Source organism: Netta rufina (assembly GCF_964035555.1).
Source record: "Netta rufina genome assembly, chromosome: 13".
In the NCBI taxonomy this organism is placed as follows: Eukaryota; Metazoa; Chordata; class Aves; order Anseriformes; family Anatidae; genus Netta; species Netta rufina.
In genome coordinates, this window is record NC_140136.1 from 2,551,860 (window position 1) to 2,565,201 (window position 13,342).

General features: G+C 62.9%; 1 protein-coding gene across 1 annotated transcript in view; it reads left to right on the forward strand.

Annotated features, from left to right (window-relative positions):
* Positions 1 to 6,386: 6,386 nt before the first annotated feature.
* Positions 6,387 to 13,342, forward strand: part of GSE1 (Gse1 coiled-coil protein) — a gene marked incomplete at its 5' end in the record, with an annotated part of 94,456 nt that continues 87,500 nt past the window's right edge. Inside the window, 2 exon segments of the mRNA XM_084294786.1 lie at positions 6,387 to 6,481; positions 6,483 to 8,307. Of these exon segments, the coding sequence (XP_084150912.1) occupies positions 6,387 to 6,481; positions 6,483 to 8,307 (1,920 nt within the window).

Genomic DNA, 13,342 nt, shown 5'->3' on the forward strand with positions numbered 1-13,342 from the left:
CAGCTCCCTTTTAATTCCTTTCCCAGCTGCGTTGCCTCAGCGCCATGACCAGGCTGTAACCGGAGCGGGCCGGCGCTTTGCTGATGGAATGTGTTTCCACCGGGAAAATACCGATTTCTGTGGGAACATCTCCATTTTTGAACCAAAATTTTCCATTTTCTTGGTGTGTGTGTGTGTGTGTGTGTGTGCGTGTGAATATGCCCGAACCGGGCTTTTCAGGGAGGTTTGAACTCCTCCTCGCTTTTCTTTTGAGACGGACACAAAAGGGTCAGCTGTGAGAGGCCAGGGGGGCGCGTGCTGATAGAGGAGGACAAGGAGCACTGAGGAAAGCCGAGGTGCGCAAGCTAGAAAAATCGAAGCCAAAAATGAATAAACTGCCATATTAACCCCAAATATTCCTTCGATACGAATTTCAGAGCCTTTTTTTATCCCTCATGCTGCCTCTTCCCATGCTGCTCGGGCTTCCCAGGCATCGCCATGCCCAGCTGGGCATGAGCACCAGGTCTCGGCAGCTTTTCCGAGGGGTTTTCAGCTGGGCAGCAGCCGTGACCTCCGCCGGCTTGCAGGGCACCCAAGGCCCTGGGGCTCTGCTGGCCCCCCCCCGGCCGAGGAGGATGGAAACCAGCTGGGGCACGGGCAGCAGACAATAGGGGCTGCTGAGGCTGCTCTGCAGCGAGCTGCAAAGAAAGGGCTGCCCGAAATGCTCAGCTCCTCCTGGGAAAACACGGGCTTGGAGGCAGCGGGGCCAAACGGGGGAGGACGCGGTGCACGGGACAAGCCTTGTCCTGGCGAGATTTGGTGGCTGAGCTGTCCCCGTCCCCGTCCCCGTCCCCGTCCCCGTCCCCGTCCCCGTGGGCGCTGGGGAGGCGCGGGCAGATGGCATCTCCCGCCGGTGATCCACGGGCCGGGAATAGAAAGCTGAAACCGGAGCCCGCGTCTCCCCGTTGCATCTCCAGCATCATGTGAGAGGTCGCCTGCCCCCCGGCCCATCCAGGCCTTGCCTAGAAATAGCCCCAGAGCTCTCGGGGCCGCGCTGCCAGCCCCACACGGCCCCGGCCTCGCAGCTGGTGGCCCCCTGGGGACGCTGCCAGGGCTCCGGGTGGGTGCCCCTTTGGGGACCCCCAAAGGCACAAGCCCCTGAGGATGCTGCAGGGCCCAGGACGGTGCTCCCGAATTTTTCTGTTACTATTCACACTGACAAACTGCTTCTCCTTTTTTTTTTTTATTTTTTTCCTTTCCCCCTCCCTTTTCTCTCCTCTCCACCCTTTTTTAATAGCAGCCTCTAACAGCCACACTCATTCTTCTTTGTTGACACGGCCCTTTGGCATCGGCGCTTGGCATTTGCAGAGCAGCTCGTTCTGGAAAGTTAAAAAAAAAAAAAAAGTGTTTTTTTTTTTTTCTAATTAAAAAAAAATAAAAAATGCAGCCCAGCCCTCGTGCCACGCTGGGGGAAGCGGTGCCGTGGGGCGAAGCACCCCACGGGGCTAAGAGCTGGGTGCTGGTGGGGGCTCAAAAACCTCTGCTTTGCTTCCACGCACGCCCAGGCGCACACACACACACGCTCCCTGCTCCCCTGGCCCCCAAAACTCCTCCTCGGATGGTGACAAGTCCCTGGTGTCCCCCCCACGGAGCAGCGATTTCCTCGCCACAGCGTCTCCAGCTCCAGCTCAGCAGCAGCAGCGTCCTGGCAGCGCTCACGGGGCTGCAGTGGTTTTGCTGCTCCAAGGCTCAGGATGGACCCGGGGGCTTTTTTTTTTCTTTTTTTTTTTTTCCCCCACCTTTCTATTTCTGGCTCCAAGAAGCGCAGAGGCAGCAGATGTTCCTGCTCGCGCCAGCCGTGATCTTGGCTGAGAGCATCCTTGACTCACCTGCGAGGCTGGTGAAGGAGCGGGGAATGGTTTAGAAGCAGGGGAGAACCCGGCGGGGCTTCTCCAGCAAAAGGATTAATTAAAATGATCATTTAGGAAAGTAAAAAAAAATACAAAAAACAGAGCATTTAGAGCAGCAGATAAAGGACACATCCTAAACATTTTAATAAAGCAGCTCTGTCCACCTGGAAAGCAGCACCAACAGAGTGCAGAGTCCGGCCCTTAAAAAAATAAAAATTAAAAAAATAAAGTTTGCAGAGGAAAACACAGCTGTTGAGCGCAGAGTTCAAGGTCGCTGAACCTCAGGCCGATGGCCCCATGTCCTGTGGTGCCACGCTGCTGGCTTCACCCCGGGCAGGTGACACAGTGACACTGGGGCTGGCCACCTGGGCGAGCCGCCTGCCTCAGTTTCCCCGGGTGGCACGGAGGGGATCGGCACCCCTGCCTGTGCCTGGTTGCGGTTGTGTGTCCCTGGTGGGTTTTTAATGGGGGTGATGGGGTTTTTCCAAGCGAACCCAGCTGTGCCAGGCAGCCCCTCCAAGGGACTTTGGGACAATTTTGGGACTGCAGCAATTCCCAGGGTGATTTTAGTGCCGGGTGCTTGCTGTCCCCTGAGGCTCTTCCCATGCCGGTGCCGTGCCGTGGCCCGGCACGGGGCGATTTCCCCCGACCCCTTCCCCTCTGTTGGCTCCACGGTGGGAACCCACAGCAGAGGTGGGAGCCCAGGGGCTGCTCTTCTGCCCCCGTGAGCCACGTGGGGCTGGGAATCGCCTCCTGGGAGAAATCTTCCCCTTTACAGCCAGCAGACCCCGCAGAGGATTATCCAGAGGGGGTGGAAGGGAGGAGGAGGGGGAGCAGCCACACTGTCTCGAAGGCACTGCGTTGTTTGAAACGCTCTTTAAGGCACTCGATGACTCACAGCAACAGCTGGAAGGAATAAGCAGTTGGTAATTTCCATATTAACCTCCGGGTCCTGGGGACGGGGAGCTGCAGCACGTGCCACCCCGCGAGGGCACCGTGGCAGCCGGCCACCGAGCGGGCACCGCCGGGCACGTATGGGGACGGGGATGGGGATGGGGACACGGGGTGGCTCCAGCAGCGTGCGGGCTGCTGGCACGGCCAAAATTCTCCTGATGCAAGCCGGAGGGGGGCTGGCAGGGCCGCCCGCCCCCGGGGGCTGTTTGCTCAGCACCTTGCACAACCAGCGCCCGCTCCCCAGCCCTGATGCAACGCGGCCACGCGGAGGCCGCCCGGCCCCGCCTCGCTTGGCTTCGCCTTCGTGCCAGGGGACACGACGGCGCTGGAGATGAGCTGCAGACCCCATCCCCAGCTTTGGGGTGGCTTGAAAGCTTGGCAAACCAACGGGGACCCTCCCCAGCACCGGCACATGAGGGGGGGAGCCGCGGTGGAAAATCCTGCGCCAGGCTCGCCTCCATCGCCGCGCGCCCCGGGGGACGTGTTTGCCGCCAGGGCATATGTTTTCAGTTCTTGCCGGGGCCGACTTGAGAAATTCTCTCTCCCTCCCAGCTTCTCTGTTGCAAAAAAAAAAAAAAAAAAAAAAGAAAAAATTAAAAAAAAAAAAAAAAACAGCGACCGCAGGGCCGGGGCGGCGGTGGATGATAAATGAGCTGCTCTGTCCCCGCGCAGCCAAAGCCCGGGGAGCTGCTCCCAGGCAGGCTGCGCCCCGCAGGGATGTGGGGGGGAACCGGGGGGCTTGTACCCCCCCTGGAGAGGCTTGGGGGGGGCAGAAAGTTGTACGGAGGGTGTTTGGGGATGGGATGAGGAGGAGGGCTCCGGCCTGGGGTCGGTGAATGCAGCGCGTTGTTTCCTCGCCCATCTGCGGCGCAGGCGGGGGAGCATCTGTCGGCCCCGCGCCGGGGGTGGGCTGAGCCCACTGGGGGGGGGAGCGGGGCTCTGGCTGGGCAAGGGGGGGCAGCCCCGAGCCCTGCTCCCCACAGAAAAACCCACAGGGAGCAGAAGTGGAGGCTGAAGGGACGGCTGAAGCCTTCCCTTACCCGCTGCTGCTGCCGCCTGGGGGCTTTTCCCGGGCGGGGGTCCCATCCTGGTGGGTCTCGAAGCGCGCACCCTAAAAAAAACCACGGCGAGGGGGGAGCCCCACGGTGCTGGCTGTGGGGTGCCAAGGAGAAGGGGCGATGCTGGGAGACCTTTAAAGAGCACTCCCAGCACGCGCCGCCGCATAGAGCAGCCGCAACATCAGCCCTATAAATAAATAAACCACAACGAGGCCCCCGCTGCCTGTCGGAGCACCCTGAAAAAAAATAAAAAATAAAAAATAAAAAATAAACCCACCCCGCGCAGCCCGTTCCCCCCCGGGGTATCGTGTTCCCCCCTTCTGTGTCGCCTCCCCGCCACCGCCACGTCTTTATTGCCGGAGCCATCTGCCTGGAAACTGGATCCCCGTCCCCAAAGAGCCCCCCGTGCCCCCTGCCCGCGCTCCAGCTGATGCCCCCCGGGCTCTTTGATCTCACGGCCAGTTGCCGGCGGGCGTCGGACGGGCCAGGGGGGTGACAGCGAGGGCTGGCCGAGCCGGGGGGGGCACGGCACCGCTTCCAGGGCTGCTTTTGGGGGCCAGGATCATGCTGTGGGGTGGCCCCGAGGGTGGCGAGGAGCGGGGAGCTCCGTGCCAGCCCAGGCACCGTTGCGGTGACTTGCCATGAACGTGGCTGCGTCGAGCATCCCTAGTTTTTATATATATATTTTTAATATCCCTATATTTATAGGGTTTTTTTGCTCCCTAAGCCCCAGGCGCAGCTTGCCCAAGGACAGCAAAATGCTTGAGCAGCACTAAAAAGCTGCCGGCGGGCTGGGAGGCAGGTAGGGAGGCTGCGGGGTGATCGCACGCCTGGCTGAAAGGCGGCCAGCTCCGGCGGAGAACACAGCAGCTATTTAGCAGCGAGCGGCGAGGCGCTGCAGCGTTTTTAGGATCGAGGGGGAAATGGGATCTGGTATCGAACTGGAACGGCGGCCGGGCTTTGAAATGGGAAATAAATTACCGGGGCCGGCCTGCCGTGGGGGCGCAGGGTTAAGAAGGGTGGGTGTTGGTGACATCTGGGGGAACACGGCCCCCATGGGACTTACGGGGTCCCCATAGGGCACAGCCCTCTATAGGGCACAGCACCCTATAGGGCACAGCCCCCCCATAGGGCACAGTGCCCCCCTTGGGACATTACCCCCCCTTGGGACCCGTCCCCCCCGCGGTGCCACTTTTGGGGTGCGTGCTGCACCAAGCGCCATGGCACAAAGACGGGGTGCGGGGGGGAACGAGGCATGGGGACCCCACACAGGCTCGGTTGCTGACACCCCCTGGGGGGGGCTCGCTGTGTGCCCCCCCAGCACCCCCCCACCATGTCGGGACCCCTCCGAGCCCCGTGGGCTGCGTTTGCGGACGCCCCCCCGTGGGGTCCGGGCACGGGCAGGGGGGGCCCCCCCGGGCAGGTCTCGGGGGGGGGCGGCGCGGGGGGGGGGCGGCCGGGGAGGGGCCGGGCGGGGGCTGAGCTGCGGCCCGACCCCAACTGCTCGCTGCGAACTTTTTGATCCCGCGCCGGTGGCTTTTTAATTATTTATTTCGTTAGGGCTTGTTTTTTTTTTTTTTCCTTTCTTTTTGACTTTTGCTTTTTCCACCCCCCCCCCACGCTTTTTTTCCCCTTTTTTCTTTTGCTTTTTCCCCCTTTTTTTCTTTTTCCCTTTTTTTCTTTTTCCCATTTTTTCTTTTTCCCCTTTTTACTTTTTCCCTTTTTTCTTTTACTTTTCACTTTTTTCTTTTTTCCTTTTTTTTTTCCTTTTACAATTTTTCTTTTTTCCTTTTCTTCTTCTTTTTTTTTCTTTTTCTTTTATTCCTTCCCTTTTCTTTCATTTTCCCCATTTTTTCCTTTCTCTTTTTCCCTTTTTTCTTTTACTTTTTCTTTTTCTTTCCCTTTCTCTTTCCCTTTTTCCTTTCTTTCCCCTTTTCCTTTTTCTTTCCTTTTTATTCCTTTTTTTCTTTTCTTTTTCTTTTCTTTCCCTCTTTTCCTTTTCCTTCCCTCTTTCCTTTTTCTCCCCCTTTTCCCCTTTCTTCCCCCTTTTTCCTTTCTTTTTCCTCCCCCCTCCTTTTTCCTTCTCCCTTTTCTTCCCCCCCCTTCCCCTTTTCTCTCCCTTTTCCCCTTTCCTTCCCCCCCTTCCCCCCTTCTCTCCCATTCCCCCTTTTCTCTCCCTTTCCCCCTTTCCCTCCCCTTCCTCCCCTTCCCCCCCCCCAATTTCCCACCCCCTCTCCCTTCCAACTTTCCCCCCCCTTCCCCCTTTCCCCCCTCCCTTTATATCTTCCCCCTCTGCGGCCGGGGGGGCGGCAGCAGCTCCGCGTGTGTGTGTGCGCTCTGCGTGTGCGCCCCGTGCGCGCGTGTGCCGTGTGTGCGTGTGCCGTGTGTGTGTGTGTGTGTGCGCGCACGGGGGGGGGCGCGCCGGGCAAACCCGCCCCCCGAGCCTGCGTGGCCGCCGGAGCCGCGGGATGAGCCGGGGGCGGCGATGAGCTCGGCGGGGCCGGGGGCGGCGGCGGCGCCGCTCTCCCGCAAGCAGCGCCTGATGGCCGCGCTGGCGGCCGGCGAGGGGGGGCCCGGCGGCCGCCGGAGCTCCGGCGAGCCCCTCTCCGGCTCTCTGCTGCTTCATCTGCGGCGGCGGCATCAGCCGCGGCAAGGAGCTGAAGCTTCAAGTGCGGCCCCCCCGCGACCACCGGCCCTTTTTCCCTTTCCTCCAGCACCAGGAGCCGGCGCCCGGCGCCCGCGCCGTCTCCGCCGAGGGCTGCGCGCTGGTGTGCGCCGTGTGCCGCTGCTTCCTGGGCGAGCAGTGGGACTCCTTCGAGCGCAGCCGCACGCCGGTGGAGAAGCGCATGTACTGGCTCAAGCGGCCCCACCAGTGCGAAGCGGCACCGGGGGGCACCGGGCTGCGCAGGGGGGCTCCGGGCTGGGACCCCGCCGCGGCTCCGGGACGCCGGGAAGACGAGGAGGAGGAGGAGGAGGAAGAGGAGGAGGAGGACGAAGGGCCGGCGGCCGGCTCCGAGCTCTCCGAGCTGTCCGACGCCGAGCCCCTGTCGGAGGCCGAGGGGCCGGGAGGCACCGGCAGGGCCCCCCCGGCGGCGGGGGGCAAGCGGGGGCCGCCGTGCTGCTCGTCGGAGGACAGCGAGATCAACATCACCAGCGAGGAGGAGGAGGAGGAGGAGGAGGAGGAGGAGGAAGGCCGGCGGCCCGCTTGGGCGGCGGGCACCGCCTGCTACATCTGCGGCAGCCCCTTGGCGCCCGGCGGGCAGCACCGCGTCCACGTGCAGAAGCAGGAGAGGAGCTCGCCGGCGCCTTTCTTCCCTTTCCTCTGGCTTCACAGCCCCCCGCCGGGCGCCCAGCCCCTCTCTCCGGCCGGCAGCACCTTGGTGTGCCCCTGCTGCTTCGCCTCCCTCATGCAGCAGTGGCAGAGCTTCGAGCTGGCCAACGTGCCGGTGCTGCAGCGGCTCTACGTGGTGCCCCTCAACGCCGCCGCCGCCGCCGCCGCCGTGGCCCCCAAGGGTCGCCGAGGGCCGAAGGAGGACGGGGCGAGCGCGCCGCCGGCACCCGAGGCTTGCTACCTGTGCGGGGAGGAGTGCGGCAAGGAGGCGAGGCCGGTGGCGGCCAAAATCACCAACGGCAACGCCAAGAGCACCATGCACTTCCCCTTCCTCAGCCTCCTGCCTTGCCCGCCCGGCGCCAAGGGGCTGAACAAGCACTGGGAGGTGAGCAGCTGCCGCAAGTGCTACGGGGTCCTGCAGGACCTGTGGGCCATGTACAGGGCCTGCCACAACGAGGAGCTCATCGCCTCGGTGCAGAGCTTCCTGGGGAGGTACCACCAGGTTTTCTCCGCCGGAGAGCCCGGCGGTTTGGCCGGCCACCCCGGCGGCAAGCCGGGCCCCGGCTCCGTCTGCTACATCTGCGGGGCCGAGCTGGGGGCAGGCAAGGAGTTCCAGCTGAACGTCAACCCGCCGGGGCGCTTCGGGGAGAAGGAGCCCTTCTTCCCCTTCCTCACCGTCTACCCGCCCGCCCCGCGGGCCCGGCCGGCCGATTCCACGGGGCTGGTGGCCACCTGCGTGCTCTGCTACCACGACCTGCTGGGCCAGTGGCTGCAGCACGAGGGCAGGAACTCCCAGCACCCCAGCAGCGCCTGGTCGCGGCAGTACAAAGTGGAGACCTTCGTCTGCTTCTTCTGCCGCCAGGAGAAGAAGCGATGCCTTGGATTAAAAGCGGTGCAGGTGGCCCGGCTCCCCGTCTTCCTCTACACCCTGCGCGTGGCCAACAGCCTGCTGGTGGACGACGGGAAGCAGCTGACCATCGGCGCCTGTGCCGACTGCGGGGCCGTGGTCCTGGCCGGCAAGAGCGTGGCCCCCCCGGAGCTGCTGGCTGCTGCGCCCCCGGCTCTGCTCCCCAAGGTAAGGCGCTGGGCCCCGAAACCTTCCCTCCCCACCTCTCCCTCCCCACCCCTTTCCCCCTGCCGGGACGGTTCTGGCACCGAGCGGGAGGCTGGGTGGGGACACAGATGGATGCTCTCCTTTTGGGTTCAGTCCCAGGGGGGTGAACCTAAGGGATGGGGTGCCTTTAGCAATGAACTTTTGGAGCCGTCAAGCCGACAAGGAACGGATCAAAACCCTTCCAAGAGGCTCGGGAGAGCCAAGACCTGTCCGCTTGCAGAACCATATATCTGCGCCGCTGGCGCCGGCTCTTTTGGAGCCCCGTGCGAAGGAGGTGGGGTTGTTTGTCCTCCGAGGTGGCCAGAACGGAGGAAATCCTGGTCTTGTACCGCCCGCAGTCCGGGATAACCAGGGAGCCGAGGGCGGGCTGCCCGTGCCCGCCGCAGCCGGCATCCTCGGGAAATTCCTCCGGCCGAGGGGAGCGCGCAGCCAGCCTGCGCCGCCGAGGAAACTTCCCGAGTTATCTCCGGTTTTATAGGGCGCCCGAATCAAAGGGTTTCCTCTCGGAGAAACCCGAGCCCTTCCTGCAGCTGGGAGGCTGATGTGCAGGCTCGGGGGCGAGCCCAGCGGGGTTACGCGGGGCGCCGCGGGGGCACCGCCTGGGAAGTTGCGCGAAGAGCAAAAAAGATTTCCCCTGGAGTTCGCCTTTCTGGTGGGACGGGGAAGCTGCTGCTCCTACCCCGAATTTCCAGCTCGTGGGAGCGTGGCTCCTGGAGAGCAGCTGCTCTCTATCTGCAGGCCAGGCCCCAGACCGGGCTCTGTAAAATACCAGCATCCCAAATCCCCAAATTACTTTTCAAAGCCTTTCGGCTCCGTTCGGAGCCAGAACCCCGCGGCTCTCCGAAGCGCTGGCATTTTCTTTAGAAATGCAAAACAGCCCTCCCGAGGCAGCGCTCCTTTGCTCTCCTGCTCTCCCCTACCCCATTACAAAAATAATTTCCCTGCCCAGGGCCTCGTGGCTCCGTGTCCGGCCGTGCCAGGGGGACCCCACCAGGACCCCGAGGGTCGGCGTGGCCGTGCCAGGATGGCGCAGGAGGTGGGCTTGGCACCGGTGAGGGGAATCCTCTGGAAACCCGTTGCCTTCAGGAGGTTTCCCCTCATCATGGGGGCCTGATCCGGGCTGCTCATCCATCGGGGTGGCTCGCTCGTGGATGAGGATGGTTCATTCCCAAGCTGGCCCTCCTGGGAGGCTGCTCCCAGCTGATGCAACTCGCAGCGCGCAGGGCTTCGAGGTGGAGGCTCGCGGGACGCCGGAGCCAGGATGCTTTTGGGGTCGTGCTTGTGGCTGTTCTGTCCATCTGTCTGCCTGTCCTGGTGTCTGCAGGAGCTGGTGGCACTCACCCCGTGCTGTCCGGTGGCCGCAGAGGGTTTGGGATCCAGGCGAGGGGTGCCCACCCCGGGGTGCTGCTCCAGAAGGGGCCAGGAGGGTACAGGAGGGAACACCAGCGGGTATTTCCCACCTCTGACCCCGCAGGGTCCCCAGGCCACAGCGTGGGCACGTGGTGCTGGTGGCCGTGCTGGTCCTGAGCGACTCTGCCCCAGCTCGGCCTCCAGCATTTGGTGCTCGGGGATTTCCTGCCCCTTTCCCCTGGAGCCGGGCATTTCCCGGACACGCATCCTCGTGTCCTCGTCCCCAACCCCAAAACTTCCCCTTGGCTCCTGCCTGCAGCCCCGCGTGTGACCCGAGCGGCTCTGCAAAGCTTTTGTGTGGGGTCAGGAGGGGCAGAGGGGGAGGAGGAGGAGGACGCCCGGGGTGTCCTGGGGAGGGGATGCCATTCAATTCCTCCCTCTTGTTCCTGGGCGTGCTAATGAGCAAATTGAGGGGCTGATACAAGGGCACGGTGCAGGAGCTGCTTGGGGAGGGCGGGCACCGCTTCAGTTTTTGGGGCTCTTCCAAGTCCTGGGGGGCACTTTTGTGGTCCTCTCACCGTCTCCCTCCCCACCTTTACGCTCTTCCCACCCCGTTAACGTGGAATCAGGCAGGATCCTGCTGGACCAGGGGGCTAAACCCATCACCCTGCCCCTCCTCGCAGCTCTGCTGCTTTTTTTTTTTTACCAAATCTTCAAGTTTTTTTTTTATTTCCCATGCCCAGGACGGACACCCCCTGCACCCGGAGCTGCTGCCCTGCCCGCAGCTGGCCGACCCCATTGGTTTTGGGTCTGGACCCCAGACCCAGTGCTGGGTAACTGCAGCCAGATGTCCCCGTGGAGGTTGGGTCCTTTTTGGGGCAGCTTGGAGCTGCTAACGAGGGAACCCAGCACCCGGAGCTCATTAGGGGGCAGGCAGCTCGTTAGGGGGGTGGGCTGGTGCCTCTGCTGCTGGTGGGGAGGTGGAGAGCAGGGGGGGCCAGGTCCTGCTCAAGGAGCCTCTCTTGGTTATCTCCAAGCTCCTTGGGGCTGCCACAGCCCCTGCTTTTGGCTTTTGTAGGGTGGATTTGGGTTTGTGGGGTGGATTTGGGTTTGTAGGGTGGATTTGGGTCGGTGTGGGTGTCTGTTGGCTTGCCACCCTCAGTCCCCTCTGAGGTGCACACCAGGAGAGCGCATCCAGCGCTGCCCCTTGCAAGGGGAATTTGTGGGGCTGCCTCGTTTTGGGGGGGCTGCTGCATCTGGGGGGGCTGCGGTGCTGCTGGATGGAGGCTTACAAACAGTGGGAGCCAAGCAGGTGCAGGGGGAATTGCTCCGAGCTCACCAAAAACCTTGGCTGTGAAAACCTCGGAGAGAAAAGGGCGCTGAGCACCCACGGACCCGAGGGGCCGACGTGAGAGGGGAGAGGGGAGGGGGCTGCTGGCCTCCAGGATGCACGGAGGGGATTCCAGCCCGCAGAGCTGCGGGTTTAGGGGGAGGTGAGCACGGGGGGAAGCTGGAAGGTGCCATAAAAGTGCCATAAAGCCGCCCCGCGGTGCCCCTGCTGCCGCCGGCACGGCGCGGGTGGGAGCCGTGTCCCTCCTGGAGATGGCTGGGGTGGATGGGAGGGGGGCAGAGACACACGGGACGGGATCAAAACAGCCAGGGGGGGCTGGCAGCAGCACCCACTGCTCTCTGCTTGCTGGCTGAAGCGTCCGGGGGGCTCCGCACCCCGCTGTGGCTCGGGGAGAGCCGCTCCTGCTGCCTCCAGGTGCTGCCGACCCCGCACCTGGCGAGCTCCCCGGTCCTTAAGAGGCTTTGCTGCCTCCTCTCATCCCCATCCTCCGCCGGATTTCGGAGCTCTGCCTGCTGTCGCAGCAGGGCTCTGCCCTCGGGTCACCGCCGCCACGCGCGGGTGTCCCCAAGGAGGAGCCCGTCCCCAGGAGGAGGAGGAGGAGAAGATTTGGGTCTGGGCGAGGTGAGAGCCTGAGGCTGAGCTTTTCCCTGCTACATTCACAGCTCTGGGGCACTCAGGGCTTGGCAAAGGATCCCTGGTTCTCGTTGTGGGGTGGCACCCGGCCCCAGCCCCACAGCGGTGCGGATGATCCCGATCCCTGCAGGGTTTTGCCCCTTCCTTTAGGGCCGTGCTGCGGTAACCCCGAGGGGAGCCTCCAGCTGCTGGGAGCATCCTCCCCCGGCCTTTTAAAGAGGTTTCGGGCAGACATCAAAGAGCTTTCCTGCCAGGTCCTGAGGAGTGGAGGCAGAAAGGATGCTGCGAAAGCCAAGCCAGGAGGCGGAGGGCGAAGCCTGATCCTCCTCCCTGCGCCAAATTCCTGGGGAAGGGCCCAGATCTCCAGGTGCGTGGCAGCAGGAGAAGGGAGAAAAACCTCTCGGGCCGGGTCACGGGCCGGGGACCTCTGTTTTCCGTGCGTCTTTTGTTCGTTTTGAAGCAAACTGGAGAAAAAAAATCTCCCGGCAAGCGGGTGAGGTGCCAGCACCAGCGGCTGCGCTTTCCCTGCCAAGCTGGCTGCTTCTGCGGCTCCGTGTGCGGGCTGCGGAGGGGGGCACGCACCGGGGTGCTCCTTGGAGCGTGGAGGGGCAGAGCAGGTCTCGCTTTCACCTTTTTTTTTGGGCTTTTTTTTGGAGCCAGCGAGACGTACCCTTGGCTGGTTACGTCTCGCGCCGGTTGTGCCGTCGCTGATGGTAGCAGATAAAGAGCAAAACGAGGCCGAAGGGGTTTTGAGCCAACTTTTCGGGGATAAACTCGTGGTGTTTGCAATCCGTGTGCGTGTGTGAGAGATGTTCACACCACGTTTTGGTGAGGGGGGTGGCCTCGGGAATATCCGCGCCCGGCGGTTTCGGCCGAGGTCTCCGAGGTGGCACCAGAATCAGACCATGACTTCATGGCTCGGGGCACAGCCTCCCGCTGGGTCGCGTTCCCAGATGGCGAACAAAGAAACAAGGCTGGGAAAATGTGCCTCCTGCTTTTTCCTGCCGATGAGGTCAGGCTGTTTGTCCGCACTTGGTGCGCGCGAAGCCGGGCTGGAAACCCGCGCCCCTCCGCGCCCCGTCCCGCTGCTCAGCCCCTCTCCAACCCCCCCCTGCTGCCCGTGCCTCGTCACCCCGGGGTGCTGGGGGCTGCGTCTGGGGGCGAACGTCCTTCAGCCGTGCCCGGCGGGGGGAGAGCAAAGGTTTTTTTTCCTTTGGCTGGCCTGACCTTGCCGTCCCAGCTGTCCGAAATGCCAGCGATCCCGTGCCGCTGCCAGCCGCGGCGTCCTGCGGGCCTCGTGCTGACTCCACAGCTCACCAGCTGGCTGCTATATATTTTTTTTTCTAATCCCTCCTCACCTTCCCTCTCCCTTTCCCAAAAGCAGCAGCAGCAGCAGCGCGGGGGGGAGCCGAACGCTGCCTCTCTCCTCCTGGGACACGTGGCAGGATTTGGAGATGCCCCCTCCCCACAAAGAGCGAGGGAACGGCTCCTTTCTCAGCTTTCCCTTCATCCTCTCCCCCCCCAAAAAAAAAAATAAATATCCCCTGCAATCCCCACCACCACCCTGGGAGAGGGAAGGGCCGGGCCGGGCTCCCTTCCCCTGCAGTCGCGGCGGTGCAAACGCTTTCGCAACCCCGGGAGCATCTTGCAGCAGCTCCGGCC